Here is a 23,073-nt window from a genome sequence, read left to right as displayed (position 1 = left end):
GCATTCGACTTGGGATCGGGTAGGCTCAGGGTTTGTCTGTTGCAATGCAGCTAACCTTCGGCTAGAGCTTTCGGGTAGTGATTTTGGGTTGGGATACCGAATATGATGAGATAATTTGAATTTCCCAAACACTCACAAGATTTAATAAATAAAAAATAGATAGTTAAAACATTTTCTTAAATAACCATGTTAATTAACACACTATTCTTTGGTTATTGTACACCAAAATATGTTATGTTCTTTTATACTTGAAGAGGTATGTACGCCCTCAACACCCGAGGCGGAGGTCAACCCACAAGATATAGACAGAGGCTTGAAATCAAGATATTATGAAGGCACAAAGCCAAAACCTATACGCATGGCGCATATCACATATGCTCATGCATCACATGCTCAGGCATCACATATGCTCATGCATCACATGCTCAGGCATCACATATGCTCATGCATCACTGCTCAAGCATCACATATGCTCACGCATACATATGCTCACGCATATCACATCTGCCGGTGGCGCATCCCGCGCGCGGCGCATATCACATGCTTGTGCATATCACATCTGCGCATGAAACATCTGCGCGTGAGAATAAAGAGAAGACCTCGCGCATCCTCAGGATAGGCGCATATCACACATGAATCATACAACCTCGTCCTTATCCAAATCAGGATTAGGGCAACCTTGATTGTGCAGTCAGACAACCTTCCAGAAGGTATCTTTTTAAGGAATAAGAATATGCTGATGTTGACAGCTGCCAATGAAAGGTGGACAACTCAGCAAAACCCAGTGCTACCCACGTGATTATAACCAATGAAAAAGCACCATGTGTCCCAAGGACACGTGGCGCGAAGCAATAGGAGGAGGCCAACAAGGCCCTAATTGGGTCTGAGCCCATCATTGGAACCCTAGCACTATAAATACCACATCAACTCCACAAGGAGAGACACACCCAATTACACAGTATTCAGCTATATTAAGCAATACACTCCAATTTCCTACTCTCATATTATTATCTTCTCCTACAAATTCTTATTCTCACACCGGAGGGTTACCCCAAAGAGGACCCCTCTGTCCCTTTCTGAGGGGTAAGTTTACGGTGCTGTTCATTTTGTAGGTGGAAGAATCCAGATTCCAGAGAACCATCGGTGAGATAGCATAATCACACCCGAGGAAAGTTGATCGTCTACCAGTGAGTCGATATCATATTTTTACATTTTTTTCTCCAAAAAATATTACTTCATGCCCTACAAACAATTTTCACGTGATGGAATTAAATCCCATTCCTGAACCGAATATTAGGAAAAGACCACAACCATGGAACTACCAGAAGAAGTAACATTGGCAAAAAGCTTGAATCGCCGTTTTTTGACATGGACAACAAAAACCACGACATTTCAGTTTTTGGAAACAATTGTTTGATTATTTTGTGCAAGAGATCATTTCGTCCACCAAATGTATTCAGAATTGCAAAACATGGTGAGAGTTATGAAATTTAACAACAAAGACATGCTACAAATGAAAGTGGAAATTAAAAGCTGTTAGAATTAGAAATAGTATTTTCAAGTTGTTTTTTAGTGAAAAGTATTTCTTAATTATTTTATTTCTTTAATGTTTTTAGTATTATGAATTAATAAAATTTATGTACTTTTATTTATTTTGTGTTTTAAATATATGAATTTAGATATACATTAAAAAGTGAAAATAAAAAGCCCATTCAGATTTTTCATGCACCTCTAATAAATCTTCAAGCTCTTAAGTTTGAGGTGATGCTCCCCCATTGGTTGATTCTTTCCATAATTTTCTATCATTCTTCACACGTCCTTTAATACTCAAAACTATAAAGTAAGGGTATTCAAAAAAAAAATCGAATTTGAAATATCCAAATTCGAAGTATCTGAAAATTCAAATATCTAATATCGAATATTCGAATTTTCGGATTTGATCGGATGGTGATTTTGAAATATTTTGGATATTTGGATTATGAATGTTAACTAATCTATTCTAGGCCTCTTCTAATCATCTGATCAAGATTTTTCTTCACTAGATGTCTCCCCAAATGATAGGATCACAAATTACATGTTTCGTTAGTCCAAGGTAGCGATCACCTTATTCAACACACTATGTCTGATAATGTGATTTACAAGTCTTCAAATGTTCATTATTTCAAAATATTAAACTCTCTCAAACACTATGTCAAGATACTGTATCCCTACAACAATATAACACTACATCAATATAGTGTTCCTAACACATTGCAATAATGCCAATATATCAATATTGTGTTTCCATATTAGATCATCAATACAAGCGCTAGAACAACATATAGTGATGCCCCTTCAATAATTCAAAGAATGAATAAATTATGTTGTAGCACTTGGTCTTCTTTAATCCTAATCTCTTTTCTTCTCTTTGATGCTTGAATGATGTTTGTAATCAAGAAAGATCTTCTATGTATGTTTTTATGTAACTTTGTAGAGAAAAGGAAGAATAAGGTTGCATAAGTCTTTTATATATAGTCCAACATTTGAAGATTAGTTGTGTACATTTTTTTCACTCAACGATAGATCTCCATGGTCAATCTGCATCGACCGAAGACGTCCAATCCACATTATTTTGAGCTTTGTGAATACATTATGAGATGTCCCTCTCCTCTTTAGGCCTTTAAATGCAGCAGATTTTTCACATGCATTTGTGTGTCTTAACTAGACTTTGATTTACACCATATGTCCATGTATTTCACCTAAATGAGTTAATCACTTTATGGTTTTATCAATATAAATTATTATACATTTCTTTCAAGCATTTGACTTAATCATTTCCATCCAAGTTAAGTCTTCTTGGTAGATTTGGATGAAAGGGCATTCCTTAAGTGGAATCATTTTTTTCAAGAGTTATTTGTTAAATAACATCTATTTAAATAATTTTGTTTGACTAGTTTACAAATATTCTTCTACCTTTATAAAACTTTCCATGATAATTCTATTATGTAAACTCTATTGATTTACAATGGGTTGAACTTGTAGTTGCTTGTAACATCTTAATTCTTCAATAAAGTGTTTTCTAACCCTTTATATCATAAAGATTTCCTTGTATGTCATGAAACACATTCTTGATAAGGAAGTTTAAAAGTTGTACATAAACAATTTAGACTTGTTCACCTTTCTGATCAGTTTGTGAATTGAATTTTGTAGCCTCTGTATTCTGATGCTTAACCTATGATTAATAGGTTTGCATAAATGTCTAAATCTTCTATTAATCTAGCTGCAGGCCCTAATATTTTCAACCTTTTGATAAATATTTTATTTGTTTTGTAGTTTAAAACTATTTCACTAAACTGTAATTCTGTTTAAAATAGCTTTTCCTCATAATAAAGCAACACTGGTTTGTCACAACGCCCGGGTCACACCAACCAAATAAACTCCGTTTTAAGTACGCTAATTTTTTTTTTGTTATCATTAAGCTATACGAGTGACAATACTAATCCCACACCAAATTTAGTTTCCTGCCTTAGTGCCGGTAGCGTAACGAACCTAAGCGTTTACAAATTTGTGTCGCTTTAATATAAGTTGTATGTGTACCAAACATCCGAACTGTTTTGGGCGTTTACATATTTATGTTTTGAATTCAGTACCAGTGTTGTAACAACTTAAGCGATCGTTGTAACGTGATAGGTTTTGTTACCTAGTTGTATTTACGAGGATCGGAACGGGGACCAACCTAAAAAGAAAGGGCTAGGGTGTGAAAGAAAACCGGGTCTAATTATTATTATTATTATTGCGATTGTGGACTTCCTTCCGACCCATTTCTTCCGCTCCTCTGTGGCTCTGTCTCTCTCATTGCGACTTGGTAAACGCCAGAAACATCAAGGAAACTTCCTCTTGAAGCCCACTTCAAATTAGCCTATTATCTTTCTGTTGATCACTTGCTACTTCATCATCATATCATCGCACTCTGTTTGTTCAATTCAACATCTGTTCCATCTTGTACGACTTTCTTTCCTATTCTATTATTTTATCATTCATTTATTTCACTTTCGGTGTTTAAAGTTGTCATCTTTGTTGCCGTTCTTAGATATTTGTGAACCCAATTTGACTTGGGTGTTGTTGAATTTGAATTGGGTGTTCTTGATTTGGGTGAATTTGTTTGTGGGTTGGATTGTACGAAGTGAATTGTAAGTCTTTGTGTTTGCTTGTTTGACTAATTAGAACTTACTTTGAAATGATCTTTAGTGGTTTGATAAGTTCTATGTAGACTGTCTGTCTTAGATCATAGGGAAATTATTATTATATTATTATTTTGTTATAATCATCATGTATTCCTTTTGAAAAGTTTAGATGTTACTGGGCTGAATATTAATCTGAGTAATTTGTTATTTTTCTAGTTGTATATGAATAAGATATTTTTGCATTTGTGTGCATAGAGGATGGCCTACGCCCTATATGGTGTTTTTGTTGAAACATAAATTTTTATGTCTAATTTGTGCGTATGCTGCTAATACTACTTGTTTTTAGATTTACTAGTGTTTCTATTTGTCTAGTTATTATGCATATATTCAGTTGTGATCTAAATTAGGTTTTTGTACATGTCTACAGTGGTTCTATTTCAACGTTCTGAGTCAATTCAAGGCACCCATTTTAATTTACGGTATTGAAGATGCCCCTTTAGCTGTTTATGCTGTAGTTGGAACTCTTTTCGGGCATTATTTATAACAATGAATCAGCGGCCTGAGAAGTTTGTGAGGTTAGCTTTTGAATTGTATATGCTGCTGTTGTGTGTTATATTATTCGTATGCGATATATATATAATAAACTGAACTCTGAACAGGTTTGAGGACTGGAGATCAGAAAAAAGCAGCAATAGCGGTTCTCCACAGAGATTTAGAACAACCTTAGGCTCAGTTTCTAGTATGTTCTGGAAAGGCTTGGAACATGGTTCTGGAGGGGTTAAGAGCTTGAAACGATCGATGGAATCACATTCATTAAACAGGCTTTTGAGTAGAGGCCTTGGTTCCGGGAGGAAAACGCTTAATCCACAAGGGAAATTCCTCCAAAAGTGGAACAAAATATTCGTCTTGTCGTGTGTGATCGCTGTTTCAGTGGACCCGTTATTCTTCTATGTTCCAATAGTGAAAGATAACAAGAAGTGCCTTGATTTGGACAATAAGTTGCAGATAACGGTTAGTGTTTTGCGTTCCTTCACGGATATTTTCTACATAGTTCATATCATCTTTCAGTTTCGTACTGGTTTTATACCTCCTTCTTCTAGAGTATTTGGTAGGGGTGTTCTGGTTGAGGATGCTTGGATGATAGCAAAGAGATATCTCTCCTCATACTTTCTAGTTGACATTCTTGCGGTTCTTCCATTGCCACAGGTCAGTACTGATTTGCCTGTTTAGGATTAAATGCTTTGCATCTTTCTGTGCGTGCTGATTTGATGATCTTTTGTTATTATCTCAGGTTGTGATATGGATCATTATACCGAAGCTGGGTGGGTCAAAATCCTTGAACACAAAAGACTTGTTGAAATTCGTTGTATTTTTTCAGTACATCCCGAGAATGCTTAGAATCTATCCACTGTATAAGGAGGTCACAAGAACATCTGGGATACTTACTGAAACTGCATGGGCAGGAGCTGCTTTCAATCTCTTTCTTTACATGTTGGCTAGTCATGTAAGAGGTGCCCATATTATTTTATAGATTTTGTATGTTATATCGTACTCATAATATTGAGTGTTCCGTTATCTTTTGGGATTCTAGGTATTCGGCGCATTTTGGTACTTGTTTTCTATTGAGCGTGAGACAACTTGCTGGCGACGGGCGTGTGGACAGCAAATCTTAGTACCAGTGTATCAGAGTGTGTGCATTCCTCATTTTATTGTGATGACGCGACACATAATGTGGCATATTTGAATGCAAGTTGCCCCATAGTAGAAATGGACAACCCTCCTTATGATTTTGGGATCTTTCTCCCCGCCCTTCAATCTGGTGTTGTGAACTCCACCGATTTTCCACAAAAGTTCTTTTACTGTTTCTGGTGGGGTCTGCAAAATTTGAGGTTTGAACAAAATCACTCCCAGCTCCCAAGTGGTTTCGGTTTTACAGAAATCCATAAATGATGTTGTTTTCTTGGTCAATTTTGCAGTTCCCTTGGTCAAAACCTGAAAACGAGCACCTTTGTTTGGGAAATTTGCTTTGCAGTGTTTATTTCTATATCTGGTTTAGTTTTATTCTCATTTCTCATTGGAAACATGCAGGTTGGTAACTGGGACCTAAATCTAATTTGTTATTGTGATTTCTATATTAAGATCTAATGGTGATGTTTTTATTACCACAGACATACCTGCAATCCACAACCATAAGATTGGAGGAAATGAGGGTGAAAAGGCGAGATGCAGAGCAGTGGATGTCCCACCGTTTGCTCCCACCAGCTCTTAAGGAGCGAATTAGAAGGTACGAACAATATAAATGGCAGGAAACACGAGGTGTTGATGAAGATACTTTGATCCGGAACCTTCCTAAGGACCTCAGAAGAGATATAAAACGCCATCTCTGTTTGAAACTTCTAAAGAGGGTCAGTCTTTTCATTCCCTTTTTGCTGTAGATTTGGTCACTTCATAAATATGTTTAAAACTGATCATGTGTTTGGTTTCATTCAGGTTCCTATGTTTGAGAAGATGGATGATCAACTAATGGACGCACTTTGTGACCGCTTGAAACCCGTTCTTTATACAGAGAACAGCTACATTGTGAGGGAAGGCGACCCGGTGGACGAGATGCATTTTGTAATGCGAGGCAGATTGCAATCCATTACAACGAATGGTGGTCGAACTGGTTTCTTCAACTCCGAGGAGCTGAAAGCAGGTGATTTTTGTGGTGAAGAGCTTCTTGCATGGGCGTTGGACCCACACACATCATCCAACCTCCCTATCTCCACACGAACTGTTCAAGCACTTGAAGAAGTTGAGGCATTTGCATTGATGGCTGATGATTTGAAATTTGTGGCATCTCAGTTCAGAAGACTTCACAGTAAGCAGCTGCGCCACACTTTCAGGTTCTATTCACAGCAGTGGCGGACATGGGCCGCTTGTTTCATACAGGCAGCATGGCGGCGGCATTGCAGGAAGAAGTTGGATGACTCGCTTCGGGAAGAAGAAGATAGGCTGCAAAATGCTTTAAGTGGAGCGGGTGGGAGTTCGCCTAGTTTGGGAGCTACAATTTATGCATCACAGTTTGCTGCCAATGCGCTTCGTGCTTTGAGGCGAAAAGGTGCGAGGAAAGGAAGGGTCGCTGAGAAATTACCTCCATTGATGCTTCAGAAGCCCGCAGAGCCAGATTTTACTGCTGAAGATTAAGATATAATGTATGTATGCTGGTTGTATCTTAATAGTATTTTGGAGTGTTGTAAAAGTGATTCTTTATTTATCATTAGTGTTTGTAGTTTGTAGATAAATCCTGAGTCCAAGAACTAGACTTTACATTTTTATAATCACCAATTTAATACCTAGGGGAGGGATTAGGATAAAATAAAATATTTTGTGATACATTTTACTTCTTATGTGTTCAATTATTTTTGTTTCTTATTACTTATATATTTTTAAAAAATATAGTTTTCATGTTTTATGAAAAGCCACATTTTGTCATCAAATGAGAGGCTGAATGGGTCAAGGGGCATTTGTGTCTGAATGAAGGGGTCAAAATTGAAGTGCTAGGAGGCTGAAGGAGTCTGAATGGGCCAAGGGGCATTTGTGTCTTTAAGTTGGTTTACTAAATTAGTGACAATTAGTTTATGGTTTACTTTTAGGGTTTATTTATTTGTTTATGGTTATCTTGATGGGTCAAGAACTCAAGATAATTATAGGTTTGCTTTGTTTACCTAGTTAGAATTTGAGTTTAGTAAATTTGGGTTCTAAGTCCATATATGTAAGGGTTAATTAATTTCGGTTTCTATCAATAGAGGAATCGATCGACAGTTGGATCAAAGTTTGCTTTCATTTTCTGTGTTTATCGTTTCGTTTTGATCTGACCTAGGCCTTTTAATATATTTTAGGTCTTTTAGCTTTTGATAAGAGGAAAGCTCACAATTAAGTGTATTTAAAGCAGATGAATTTCATGTTAGTGGTCTTGGAAGTGTCCACTTGGGTAACAAAAATTAAACCCGTGTAAGCTCACGTGCAAACTTAACAATATTGGTTGGTACATGGGGATTGTATGTTACATAAAGTATCAGAGTCACTCTTGTGTATATAATTCATTTCTCATAGATAAAGAACACTTTCAATATTCAGTATTATGAGCATGTGGCCTTTGAATGTAACCATTGATTTGGGCCAATACAATTATTCAAAAACATTATTCTGTAAACTTAGATAACACACCTTACATATATGATATCATATAGCAGCAATAACTAGTGGTGATTATTCAACAAATACTTTATGTACAGCACAACTCCAACATTGAGGATCTACAAGGACTTGACAGATAATGATAATAGATTACATATTATGATGCTGGTATACTGAGCCTCCTAGCTTATTTAGCAGAAGCTGAGTTGACTTTAACCCCTGTCAGCAAACATCCATATTGTCTCTGCTTCATCAGCTCTACCTACTTTTACTTTTACTTCACTTTACTTCTCAAGATGTCTTTGCAAACCTTCCTCTGATTCTAGGCTGACTGTCTGCCAAAGCCTTCCTGCAAGCATACTGAAAACCATAAACCATTATCAGATTAATGATACTTCATTTCCAAACTTAATAATTTTTATGAAAAACACACAATTTACCTTGATTTTTCTGCCAAAGTTCCTCTTTGTTTTCTTGTTCCTGTATCTTGAGAGCTTTTGCTTACGTTCTTCGCTTATTAGTGGTGGCGGATAATAGTTGTGGCTTGTGTTGGCATCAGATAGAGTCTGTCATAAACGAAAAATCTATCATGTCAGCACGTGTTAGATGCGTAAACAAATGTATGCACACATAAAGATCCATTCCAGGTTTAAACATGAATATGAGTTGACATTCGCCGCCTGATAAATAAATATCTTGCTTTATTATATAATAATTCTTGAAAATAGGATACTTCATGTCCCCTCAAATTTTGTAAACAAGGGTATTAATATATTATAGTCAATTTGGAAATTTGGCACTCTTTATAGTTTTAAGGTTTTATGGTTTCTTTTATATAGAGTTTGTCCTCCCCACCACAAATAGGCATATGACTCAATCTCTATCATCATATTATTATACACAATGCAAAAAGTTGTAATTTTTAGTTTGACCTTCATGTCTCCCTCGCTAAAAGCCCTTCGCATACCGACATCCATTGCGCCAAAATTCAGAAAACTGGATTTAACTTGAGCCCCTTGAATCCAATCCATAGAGTTTAGACTATCCGAGCTCATGCTTTTCGGGATTTGACATGACGGGTGAACGTTTTCCTTAACAACAGGGGTTTCATCGGTTTTAACCGGGAAACTGAGGCTTACAACTTCAGATAATGGTGATGCTTCTTTTGCCAATAAGTTCTTGCAGTCATAGAAAACATCATTCAAAAACTCTTCCTTTTGAAGCGACTCGATATCCGTAACTTGTTGAGGGGAGATTGTGTCTTCTCCACAAGAGATCATTGACATGGCAGATGTCATGGGATCAAGGGTGATTAACGGTTGTTCGATTATCGGTTCTGGTGCTTTAAAAAGATCCCCTTCACCTCCAAGATCATAATCTGATACAGTGGAGGATGTCTGAATTAAGTTATCCTGAACAATATTCAAGCAAGAAAGTAACAATATGAGTACATGAACAAATAGTGATGTAACCATGATGTGTGAATCAACTTAACAAGCAAAATGAGAATATAAAACATCATAAATTTGAAAGAATAAGTACTACCCTCCACTAAGATCATAAAGATCCAATTGGTCATTAGCTACAATGCAATGACTTATAAAGCTAAATACTTTTTGCACCCTTCACACAATTTTAAACAAACAAGAATGAAGAATCCTAGGTTGGCTTGTAAATGGTGTTTGAACAATAGAGGGATTTAAATAAATAAAAAAAGTAACTTTATAAGGTCAATTGCCCTTTTCCCAGATAAGAAATTGCATTAAGAAAACCATTGGATCAAATTAGAAGATGAGTGCCTTTGCTTTAGCTTTACCTTTTTTGTTGATTAAGTGGGATGGAAAGGTGAATCTTTAATGTTTATAATACAAGTTGACATCAGATATTAACCAAAATGGAACTAAAACACAAACTCATTATGTTTATTCCATTCAACACCAATAGGAAACAACACTTTCACAATGCCAAAGAAAAAGTAAATAAATATCTATTTCATTGCAAGCAAAATTCAAAGAAAAACAAAAAATAATAATAATAATAATAATAAGAAAAACCCTAAATCTATAAATCATATCCAGCAATAAGAAACAACATTCAAGATGATATAGCAGTTTTAGTTAGCATACAAGTAAATATTATTAATTAAAAGGTTTGATAAGTTGAATTACCAAGCAATTAATGAACTTCTGGGAGTGACAAAAATCATCAAATTGTTGAACATCTGAAGAGAAATTATTATTCTGAAAATATGGGAACTGGCCAGTGGTCTCAGCATACATTTCTTTCTCAAGAAATAAGTTGGAAGTTAAAGATTAAAGCCTCCTTTTCTATTCAGTTTAAGAAGCCTAGCTAGCCAAGAAACAAGTTGCAGAAGAAGCTAGCTAAAGTTAAAGTTGAAGATATATAAAAAACAATTAAGCAGGTCTTGTTGCATAAAAGAACAGAGATTGGTGGATGGTTTTGTATGGGTTCTTGGTACCTGCTTCATTGATTTATACGGGGATTGTGATTACAACACGACAAACACTTGTGGGTCCCACTCCATTTGTCCTCACCGTATCACAATTATAAACTGTAACCAATGCATTTTTGTTCCAAATATAGTACTTGCAAGCATCATTGCATTTTGTGCCATTTCTTGTGTTAATCATTTATACTTTTACTTGTCATTTTTTAATATGTGATATTTGAAAAGGACGGGTCTTTTAAAGACCAGTAAATACCGGCTGGTTAAATCAGTTATACTGGATTTCAAGTAACGCCCTGTTACGATATAGCCCGGTTATTTGGGCCTGCATCTTGTTCTTCGTAACATCTGTTTACATTAAATACCGGTGAGCCTGTTTTATCGAAAGCTTTTTTTCTAAATCAGTACCCATTGAATCTGTTAACTTGTGATTTAAACTTGCTAACTTAGTGTAAATTAATTGACCATCCCTATACCCATATACCATCTAACTCACAACCAAACTTCTTGTAAATTTGCAATTAAATCAATCCTTCATCTTCCATTTGAAGCTTCGCAACTGATTTTAGTGGTGAGTTATTCGTTCCAAATTTATGAATTGCATATGGCTTTGTTATCTTAATATTGTAGTTGATTATATATTGTGATCTCTCTTTAAAAATGTTCCTTGTTTTAAAAATATGGATTCTTATTTATTATTGAATCATGAACTTCGGATTATTTTTTTGAGTTGAAGTTCTATTTTTATAGAATTATTTGCTAGCTATTCAACCCAATTGAACTTCCTGATACAACTCGGTTGAATCAAAAACCGATTTTTAGAATATTGAAAAGGACTTGGTGTATTTTTTACAACTTATAATCAAACATTTGCAAAATCTAATAAAAATTTGTCTGCTTTTTACAAGTTTTTTTTTTTTTTTGCATGATCTAATTAATTACCACATAGCCTAATTTATTGAGTTACCAATCTCACACGTTTGCTTTTTATATATTTCAATTTTAATTGCAATTACATTGCCAATGCACAAATTCTACTTTTTTTCTAATCCCTCAATTCCAATCTAAAACAAGAAATGATTCCTAAACTTGATGGTTTCATCATGTGACTCACAATGAATTACAATGTCGGTTCACTATAACTTTTGGGTAAAAAATTTATTTGGCTGACACATGTCATGTTAATATTCTCTCAATAGTGCGGTTCTTGTACATTTTGTTGTTTATTCATTACATGCATGTAAAATCATTTTGCATACAACACCTCCTCTAAATAATGTTATCTGCTAGAGTTTTCCAAAACGAACATTCGAATATTTTATAACTCCTGTCACATTATGCCTTAGTTCAAACGAATGTCGTAGTTGTTTCTTTATACATTAATAGTCTTAAAAGTTTGTTTTTTTTTTAAATAAAGATTATTAGATGACCACCGACTATTTTAAACTATAAGATTCATCTTATCGCGTTTTGATTCTGAAGTGACCGACTTGAATGAAATGCTCGTTATCTATGAAGTGGAAGTTATTATACAAGCTATCACGAAAGTATGGCTCCAACCCTTTTTCTCCATTTGGCACAAATATGTGAAAATGATCATAACAAGAGCACATGAGCGGATCTAGCAACATCTTGGCGAACTACATTTTTAGTGTAAAAATTTTTTCTTCTTCGTTTTATGTATTGGCTACTCCTGAATAAAATGTTTTTAAGTTCACGTTACCTTTCAACTTTTCTTTTAAATCTGCCACTTCAGGAGTACATGATATAAATACAAGACAGAATTACAAATTTTGTCCTTTAAAATAAGACAAATTACGGTTCGTGTCCTTTTCTAAGTTTCCTTGCAGGTGGTGTACTTTAAACTTTTTTTTCCTACAAGTTTTGTCCTTTACGCTAACTGGGTTAGAAAAACTCAGTTAAATACCCTCACGTGAGACGCATGTGAGGGCATTTTTGTCATTTCGTATGTACCTGCAAACTTCATCATCCACCACACCAAAATCAAATCAAAACCCAGATTCAATCTCCATCCAATCATCAAACCCATCTCTCAATTCTCCCAAATCCCCAATTTCTAGGGTTTTTCAAATCTAAATCCTCAAAGATGAGGCTTACGAATAAGTCTGGATTGGATTCATTTAATTTGAAGCCTCCAAAAAGAATGCAATTTATCATTTATTTATTTATTTATATTTAGCATTTGTATCGTATGTATTGTATATAGAAACACGATGACGGAGCAGTACCACTCCTCCAAATCCAAATCCAATGGCTGCAGCTGGACATCTATCCGTACCTCTGGCGGCAATCAGAAGCCCAAGTCGTGGCAGCTTCTTTAAACCTCTATCGTCATTCTTCTTCTACTCATCTCGTCACCGACCTAATAGCCCCGCCCAACGAACTAACATGGTGACAGCACAAGGGCGAATCGATAAGTTTGTGAGAGGTGAGTGGTGACGTGGTGGCGATGGAACCGGTGGCGGAGTCGGTGTCGATGGACTCGAGCTCGGTGTCTAGGTCGTTGGTTAGGGTTTTGGCGATGGACTCGAGCTCGGTGGCGGAGTGGGTGTCGCGGTCGGAGAGTTTGTTCAGGCACCACCATTTCACGGCCATCGCCACCACCGCCGGAAACCACCTCCTCTCCACCCTAATTGAATTTGAGGAATTGGATCGAATTGGAGGATGAATTGGAGATTTGAGGATTTAGATTTGAAAAACCCTAGAAATTGGGGATTTGGTGGAATTGAGAGATGGGTTTGATGATTGGATGGAGATTGAATCTGGGTTTTGATTTGATTTTGGTGTGGTTGATGATGAAGTTTGCAGGTACATACGAAATGACAAAAATGCCCTCACATGCGTCTCACGTGAGGGTATTTAACTGAGTTTTTCTAACCCAGTTAGCGTAAAGGACAAAATTTGTAGGAAAAAAAAGTTTAAAGTACACCGCCTGCAAGGAAACTTAGAAAAAGACACGAACCGTAATTCGTCTTATTTTAAAGGACAAAATTTGTAATTCTATCTAAATACAAAAGAGTTAATTTGACAAAACTCCAAACCCCTTCTTTTTGGTCCCCAACACAATTTCCATAAACATTTATTACAAGTAGTACTCCAATGTACCAAAACCATAACTCTTTTAACACATGCATTGTTTCTGCAGTAAATGGCTGGTACTGTACTACTCTTATTACCATTGCCTTTGCAATTGTTGGTTACTCCACTGCCCTTCTGCAAAAGTTGAACGCATTTATAATTCATTGTATTTAGACAACACAAGGCCAATTTGATAAATTCATCTTAATTTTTTTTAATAAATTATATATTATAACACATATACGGCTGATTATTTTATTTTAGCTCATTATCAATGGAAAAGCAAAACTAGACAACTAATATAGGATATCTTTGAGCCGATTTATGGTTATCACCTTTATTATGATCATAGTTACTCAGAGTCCTTTACGGCTATATCATTTACACCATCAAGGCATCAACTATCCTAAAACCATTTAGGCCAAAGCAGCACTTAAGTTAACTCAAGTACTCTCAATCTTTATTATTATTATTATTATTATTATTATTATTATTATTATTATTATTATTATTTTAAAATTTAAAAACACAAAAATAAACAATTAAACACACAACAATGTCAATAACTAAAAGGTGATGCCATGGATCTTCACAAGCATATCAATCAGAGTGGTTTACAAAGATAGTTAATACATGCAAGCTATATCTTAGATCACTATTTATAGTTTTATGGAAAGTAACAAACAATTAGATCTTAAGTTTGGGCATGTCCAAGCATAGCCGGCCCAAAGAGAGGGCGAGGAAAGCGACTGGCCCCGACCTTAAAAAATAGATTTATTTGTTGGGAATTTCGGTTTATGAACGTTACTTGGCGTGCAAGGTTAAGTAACATGATTTAAGAAGTGGATAACTATAAACAATTAAATGTGCTCAGATTTAATTGTTAGTATAGTTATCATGTCCTATTATTTAGCAATCCTAATTGTAGTCTAAATGTGATAGATTATAATATAAATACTCGTGCTTTGGGGTTTAAAGATTGTAATCTGAACAATTGAGTTTTGTGAAGTTTCTTAATAATATTCGTGTTTGGGTGTTAGCCAAATAACGTGTATGTGTGTTCCTGTTCGATACATGGTACCAATTCCATTAATATTTATATATAATATTATTAATAATGTTGTTTTAAAACAAAAATCTACAAAATACCCCTTGGTATATGGAAAGATTGTCAGCCTATGGAACCAAAGATAATGGGTTTAATTCTCATTAACCGTGTTCTTTTCTTTTATAAAAAAAAAAACTTTCACTTATGTTTAAAATGAGTCATTTTAGTAACTTGTTTATTATTATTATTATTATAAATTTTATTATTATTTTTTTTGTTTTAGTCCGTATTGGGCTTTTAAGGGGAGTGCTTGGGATTCATTATTTTTACCTCCTTATTACGTATCTATAAGTCATATCCTTGTGACTTATGAAACTTTTTCACTCACATATTAAGTAATCCCAAACACCTTTTTAACTTATTGATAAGTTATAAGTTATAAGGAGACAAAAATAAGGAATCCCAAACACCCTCTAAAATGCAACCCAGTTGGTAAAGTTTTCAAATTATTTCACATAATTAAAAAACTTGCTTATAAAAGCCTTTTTTTTACTCGCCCCAAGCTCTGAAAGTTTAAGGGATTTTCATTTAAGCGATGATAAACCAAAAAGGCTTTGACACCTCTCATTTAAGCCCTTAGCGTTTGTGAGCTCGTTCGTTCGTGGACATCAGGGCATCACCCGGCCTTTCACGCCAAGCATGTTATGGTGTATCACCAAACAGGTCCAATTTGACACTTTCGCGACCACTTTCAAGCCACCATAACAAATTGTCAAAAAGAACATCCTTAGTTAAAGAATTCTTAGATGTTGGGAAAAATAAAATTTCATTTCTATATATATAGAGAGAGATGATCAAGAGATAACTTATCTTTAGCGAGAAAACTAAAAAACTTCTAAATAATTTTTTTTAATTAAAAAAAAAACTTTTATGTATGTTGATATTGTTTAAAAAAAATGGACTCACTCGCACTCGTATGAAATTCTCCTAAACTAAACATCAATACCATCATGAAATTTAGTTATTGATGATGACAATGGAGACTATGAAAAGATTTGGACTCACTCCAAGAAAAAAAAAAGTATATATATCCGATAAAAACAAAATGTCCAATCAGTTTAAACTTTAATATCGTATTAAAATAATATGAAGCTCAAGTCATTCGTTGATGTCCACCAAATCTTTTTGTTTTTGTAGGCTTTTGTTGTTTCTCTTGTTAAATTAAATAAATAAATAACACTAAATATATTTAACTACAGTATAATTAATGATAGGCAAAACAAACCTTTAGAAAAATCTAATGTTGCATGAGTTTGGTGGCTAAGATGCTGACATTATAAAAAAGTGTAACGCGTATTGTAATATTCAGTTTCTGTTATAAAAATGCAAATATTAGCTGTAAAATGAATATGAAAAGAAGAAGGATATAAGTTATTCCTTTTTATTTGTGAATAGGGATCGAGAAGGTCAATTCCCCCACATTTACAATTTGCGTATGACATAAATTAAATCAGACATTATGCATCTCCCTTCTTTATGTCAATTTCTGGTGTTCAGTCCACTGTGGAAAGTGGAGTGCTTTATAGATAAATAAATAAATAAATAATAAATATAATAATAATAATGAAAGGAAATAACTTTTACTTTATTTATAGGTAAAATAGTTTTTTATTACATAAATTTTGTTTTTTCTTTATGAAAAATTTCATATATGCTTCCCGGGACTTGAGCTCAGGACTTTAGATATTTAAGAGCCTTTGTCTGTGACACTGAGTTACCATCCCAGACTCATAAATTTCGTTTCCTATTCTAAAAAAAGATTAAAAAAAAAAGCAACTTAGCCACGACTTTGTGAGAAAATCGATAACAACTTTTAAAAAAACTGCTTTCAATTTACCAAATTATACCTCTACAAATCTATATACATCCTTCTTTAAGTCGGCAACAACTTTTTAGGTTGCATATCTTTAGCAAAATAAAATGCAAATGGTGATTAACAACACCGTTATTCGGATGACCAAAGCCGTCGTAAAGTACGGCTATAAACGAGTCGAGACCACATAAGTTCGAGCTCGAATTAAACGATGCAGCTCGGCACAACTTGAGATCAAAGTTAAACAGCTTAAGTAAGAGTGAGTCCACGAGCCAAGCTCGGCTCAGTCACAAAAATGAGCGAGCTCAGCTCGAGTCGTTTCAAATTAAAATTTTTTGCTAGCTTCATTTGAGCTTTTATCAAACGAGACACGAACCGAGAGCTTTAAATTAAACAACCCTACCTTAAAGGAATATATCAAAGGTATTCCCGTTTAAAAAGTAAACTAAAATGGCCAAAACTCTAAAAAAAATGTATTTGGTTGCTCCCTTAGTTCTCTCCGTTTTCTTATAAAGAATCTTAAAATAATAAAACTAGAATTTATCTAAAACGCTGACAAATCCATACTAACTTTGATGTTAAAAAGTGGGAATTAAACTTTGTTTACAAGTACCCAACTGGCATTAAATGATGCAAATTCTATTCCATTCTATTCCGTGCACTAGAACCATATGCGGGTATTTGTAATGATTCCACAAGAAAGTAAAAAATGGAAGCCACGTCACTGTCACGTATGTATAACACGCACAAAAACGTGTGTATTGTGTAATGGTTTCACATAAAAATAAAATAAAGAAAAAAAATGTAAAAAAAGGTGTGATGTGTTAGTATTTGATTAGCCCAGAAAACTAAGTGAACAATTACTCTCGCCCCACGCTTGTTAAATAAGCGCCCGATCACACCCCTTGCGTAATGGCATTTCAAGCCCAATTGGCCAATTGACCAATTGGGTTGATCACTGAGCAAGGGGCGTTGCCACATTACGCATGCCCTTATCATCCAAGGAGAAACATCGGAATTCATGTGACAAACACATGCATGAAATAGACGTTGGCGTGTTTGATGACACTAATCAACTTTAGTTGGAAAAAAGCAAGTTATGCTGATTCTTGATCGTTTTCTGGCCATTTTAAGAAGTGGGGTGAGGAAATGCAAGACAGATGCCAAAGGGAAAAAAGAGCACACAGCTGGGAATGGGATGGGAAACCAAAGTGCTGGCACATATGGGTCCATTATGTCCAAATTATATATATACGCATACACACTTGTTCTTTTGTGCTTATATATATAGTTTATTTATTAATATTATTGAGACAATATATATGCAAAAGGATCAAAAACATTTACAAAAGCTTACTGACAAAAAATAAAAATGTTAAAACATGCTGCCCCTTGTAACATCCAAAAATGTCAAGATGGTTTTTTAAATATGCGGAGGCCTTCAAAAATAAGAACTTGATAAGTTATCCAGTTAAGGGAAAACAATTCTTTTACAAAAGTCCCAATAAAAAAACTCAAACTGTTTTTTTTTAAGACGAATTTCTTTTACCTCCCGGGACAAAAATAAATATGCTTATACAAACATTTCCGGCCAGAATAAACCAACTTTACCAACTACTATGTCCGCAAGTTATATGGTTAAATAATCTGATGGGGTAAGCAACGGAGTGATCGATTTTATAATTGCCAACGTTGTCATCATATGCGAACACGGCATCATTTTAGTTCTGCAACACCTTTTGAATATCAACTAATTATGATACTGACTTTTAAGTTGTAATAATCTCTATTAAAAAGCCGAAGCATCCTTTATGACGATATTAGTAAGTTAGGTAATTTGAACTGTTACATGAATATAGAAATCAGTTAATTGAGTAAATGAAACGACAGAATTCTGCATGCATTTACACTATTTATGTGTGTACAGTGAATGAGCTTAACATTATGTTGCTTTCTTCATTACATTTTTTTTATTTTTGGCAAAAAGGTAGAATTCTATTTATATAATATTTCAATTAAAGTTAGAGTACCCGGGAAAGAGAGAGATGAGTCTTGTGTTCCATGGCACATGTGGATAAGTCATGAAAACTTATTAAAATTATTAATAACATTAAAAGAGAAGTTAATTAGAACTTTATTACATATAATATGGAGCGAACTTATTAAAAGTTTGTATTACAATAAAAGATAAGTTTAATTGGAGTTTATGAGCTAGTAACCTTCTTCCCCCTCAACGGGTTTTGCTTTCTCTAAAGACGATACCTGATTCATTAAGCGAACTTCTAGTTTTTCTTCCTAAAGGAGGCTTCCGATTGGTTGCCACATCTAGCGCCCCTCCTTTCCCTTTTGCACTCATTAACCCACTCATGCCTCGCCCTTGGCAAGGTGTTTGACGCCCAAGATGTGGTGATGTGATGGTGAGCGTTAATCCATAACATATTGCCTAGGATAAGTCATGTAAGTAGCCTGTATATGAAACTTATAATGACTTACAAGGGGACATTAAATGAAAACTTATTAAAAGTTAATTACATTAAAGATAAGTTCTGTTTAATTAGAACGCGCGTTATTGTTACTTACAAGGACAACTTAGGCAAAAGTATCAGGGAAAAGGAGATGAGTCTTGAATTCGTTTGTTAACTCACTCACACCTCGCCCATGGCGCCAAAAGGTATTGACGCAATGATATGCGTTACTAATATATATAAAAGAGAAGCTTGGCGATGCTGGACAATGATTAGTTCATTTGGCAAGATTTCATCGGACCAAGTTTTTTTTTTTTTTTTTAACTTTGATAATTATATTTCTAATTATCTTTGTTTGTTTTTTATTAGCTTAGTTTCAATACCAATATTCCGTAACGGATGTGATAAAAACTGACATAATTTGCGTAGACTTAGCGTATTTTGTTTTAGATATAATACCGTAACAAAACTGACCAAATGACAATTCTTTTTTTTAGTCCGGTTTTATAACGGATGTGAATAACCCAACCAAATTTGCATAGACTCACCGCCAGGGACCAACAACGCTCGGGTTTTACCAACGCTCGAGTTACGCTATCCCAATGTTCCATCTCAATTTTTATAACTTTTTTTGTTTTAGTTTCCGTGCAATAACACATGTAACAGAAACTGACCGAATTCACGTCAACTTACCGTCTCAACACTTAGGACCGGTAATGCTTGTGTCTAACCAACGTTCGGATTTACCAACCTGCGCGGCGCAATGCTCCGGGTAAATAATGATTACATAAAAACATTTCTAGAACTATCATAGCTGAAAATTATTATTATTATCATTATTAGTATAAAACAAAGTTGTTTCGAATCAAATACACCAGAAATTGGGATGTTAACATCCTTTAAATTCTACGTGTAGAAAAACCTTCAATACTACCATTTACCGCCAAAACTCATATATCTTCAGGAAATAACATCTAAAATGTGTGTGATGTTGAGAAGTCATAGTTCAGACTGGTTTCTAGCTCGTTCCATGGGGACGTACGGATTGAATAGACTAATCAACTAATCAATCAATGCGGATATACATCTAAAATCAATACCTGACGTCCTGACACTTGTAGGAGATGAGCACCCATTCATGCGATTGTGGGGGCGGGGCAGCCAGCTATGTAAGTTGGAGTTGGGTATATTAACCTGAAAAGGGTGACGACAGTTCTCTATTGAGCGAGCTGGCTAAACCACTGTGGATAGCCACACCATTCGCCTCCACGTACGTAGGTGGTAGGACCCCAGACACTTGAATGTGAGAATTTGGAAACTTCAAAATGTGACGGATCGATTCATTGTCAGATATGACACATAATGGATTTTTTGGTTTCCCAAAGATATGATATGATTGAGTCTTTTCTATAATTTTGGAAGACAAAAACAGAGTTTCTGCGGACAATCCATTTGAGGAACCTTTAGTAACTAATATGATAGAATGCTAAGTAGATATTCCACAAAAGGTTTGAGGTTTCAATGTTGTTCTGGTGCCTACCATCTGACCATCCCAATTACCACTCCATTCCCAAATAACAAATTCATTAAAAGTTAACTCATAGATACCTGGCGGATTTTGGTTCGGTATACCCGACATGTATTTTTAACTAACGGGTGTATTCAATACCCGATGAATCGTTACCCGAGAGATAATAGACAAGTTGTGGACCGGATATGTAACAAGTTTTTTTAATCAAGTATATGGTTGAGATTACCTAAACATGTTCCAAACTTAACCCATTGCTATCCTTAATCACATATTGATGTATACCCACATTGTTATTTTTCAATAAAGAGAATTAACAAACTTTAAACTAATACAAATATATTTTTTTAATTTTCAAATCACACATTATGCAATAAATAATATGCATCTTTCAGTCATTTAAATTTTTACTAATGTTATTTTTCTCTAAGACCATACGTTTGCTAATTTCTTTTAGAAAATCCAATATATGCGGCTCTGTTTTTCTCAACACAAAAAACGGAGTTGTATTCGAAATATATTTTTCTTTTTGTTTTGCAAACAATATCGAGTATCAGTGTCATTGCAGATCCATCTGATACAAGTTGAAAAACATAGGTACCGGTGTTATTATTTGTTTTTATGTCACATGTATTCTTTTAGGCAAGTCATGAGTTTATTTTTTGAGTTACCCAAGACAACTTTTGTGTAATCAAACTTTTTAATTTTGTAAGTAAACATTGGTATTTTCCCTACTGGAACCGAACAGTAACTCACAACTGTACGTTCATAATTTTTGTTGGATTAGGTTTGAGACTATTGTACATTATGTTTTATGCTTTATGCATATATCGACTTTATCACGTGGCAAATTCCTACTGCAACGCGCGCATGACTATTGTACATTGTTTTAACAATATTATACATTGTATAGACGTATGGTTATTTAAGTTGGGGAGTTTATCTCATAGGTTGGAATGAAGAAATTAAGTAACATGGTGTTGAGAGGGGGTTTTCTTTGACATGGCAACATCGTAGAAGTCTAGTAGTCAGCATTTATGACCATTTGAAATGTTAGCTGCATGTTTACTTTGTTGTGTTTACTTATTTATTGGGATATTGGCCAGGCTATCAGTGGTAGAAGTGGGTTGTTAATGTCGTAGTTTTTTGTCTAGCAGTTCTATCTATATTCAATATGTAATTTGTTGTTTTATTCCCTCAGAAATAACACAAAGGCTTGAAACTTTCAACATACCCATTTTGTTCTTTATTTTAGTATCTTTCAGTTCACGATTCTATGTGATTACCACTCTTAACAAAATATTGGGTCTTGTGTGTTTTCAGTGTTGGTGAGGTTTAGAATAATTGTTTTTTGTTTTATTTATAAATTATAAATTGCTGTCAACGAGTGTGAAAAGGCACACTAGTCATTTGTTTTAGTTTGGGAACAACAATATGATAGCTGATTCAATGTCCGCATCGCTATAACTTATCTTTCTCACATGGAGTCATAGTAAACATGTTAGATCAACTTTTTACTCGTTCTTTTACAAACACATTTTTACCCTCGGTATTACCATACTCATCGTTCCCACATGCAAATATGCAATCTATTTTTAATATATAATTATTCGTGTAATTAGTGAGGAAAAAAAAAAGAAAAATTAACTAAACATTGCGGATGGTGCATGCAGCTAAGGATGGTGCCCCAAGGATGATGATGCCTCAACGCCGCATGCGGATGTTAGTGCTTACTAAACACTAACATATACGCTAACTAAACTTATACGCTAACTAACATATGGGCTAGACGGGAACATATACGGTAGTCAACAACGTGTGCGTTGGAGCCGGTTAACAGGCAACCGGGTGAATGGCCTAAACCTTTTTGTATGTTTCTAAACACACCAGCGGTCACATCACTTTACTGTCCTCGCCCCTTATCCCCTCGCAAGCACTATCTTAATCACGAACACCAAACTTTTCTTTTCCGGCAATTGGGTTCTAAACCTTTTTAGGTCTTCATTAGGAAAAAAAATCACACAAAAAGGGACATGAGTAACCAATCAAAATAGTGTGTATACTTTTTATAAATTCAGGATATCCTTAACTAATCATGTCAATATAAATTAACTACCAACGTAAGTATTATTGGCGACCAAAGAGCACTCAGTTTTCTTTCTTTGTTTTTTTTTTATCTTTAAATTTTCGAATACGTACACTTTTTGGGTTTATTTAGTATTATTCATCATATTCTTTAAAATAAAAAAAA

General features: G+C 34.7%; 1 protein-coding gene and 1 pseudogene across 2 annotated transcripts; one reads left to right on the top strand and one right to left on the bottom strand.

Moving 5' to 3' along the window:
* Positions 1–3,939: 3,939 nt before the first annotated feature.
* Positions 3,940–7,388, top strand: LOC143613738 (cyclic nucleotide-gated ion channel 1-like; annotated as a pseudogene). Its single transcript, XR_013150172.1, has 8 exons — positions 3,940–3,981; positions 4,591–4,738; positions 4,823–5,369; positions 5,455–5,667; positions 5,755–6,052; positions 6,140–6,251; positions 6,332–6,568; positions 6,654–7,388. The product of XR_013150172.1 is annotated as a cyclic nucleotide-gated ion channel 1-like (transcript).
* Positions 7,389–8,539: 1,151 nt separating this feature from the next.
* LOC143613736 (uncharacterized) lies at positions 8,540–9,930 on the bottom strand. The gene is made up of 3 exons (XM_077087369.1): positions 9,275–9,930; positions 8,783–8,908; positions 8,540–8,702 (listed from the first exon to the last, which is right to left on the bottom strand). Exons 1-3 carry the CDS (start codon positions 9,815–9,817, stop codon positions 8,634–8,636), a joined length of 738 nt encoding a protein of 245 aa, XP_076943484.1. The 5' UTR covers positions 9,818–9,930; the 3' UTR covers positions 8,540–8,633.
* Positions 9,931–23,073: the final 13,143 nt, after the last annotated feature.

The sequence above is a fragment of the Bidens hawaiensis genome, unplaced genomic scaffold (assembly GCF_021521415.1).
Source record: "Bidens hawaiensis isolate Kalapana, Puna unplaced genomic scaffold, B.hawaiensis_p1.1 tig00038089_1, whole genome shotgun sequence".
Lineage (NCBI taxonomy): Eukaryota > Viridiplantae > Streptophyta > Magnoliopsida > Asterales > Asteraceae > Bidens > Bidens hawaiensis.
The sequence above is the reverse complement of the archived record's forward strand: the minus strand, read 5'-3'. Positions and strand labels throughout refer to the sequence as shown.

Coding starts and splice junctions, on each gene's coding strand:
- LOC143613736 (XM_077087369.1), bottom strand. CDS start 9,817: ATGGTTACATCACTATTTGTTCATGTACTCATATTGTTACTTTCTTGC. Junction 8,909..9,274: donor TTAGCGAGGGAGACATGAAG/GTCAAACTAAAA, acceptor CGTTTATGACAG/ACTCTATCTGATGCCAACAC. Junction 8,703..8,782: donor ACTTTGGCAGAAAAATCAAG/GTAAATTGTGTG, acceptor TATGGTTTTCAG/TATGCTTGCAGGAAGGCTTT.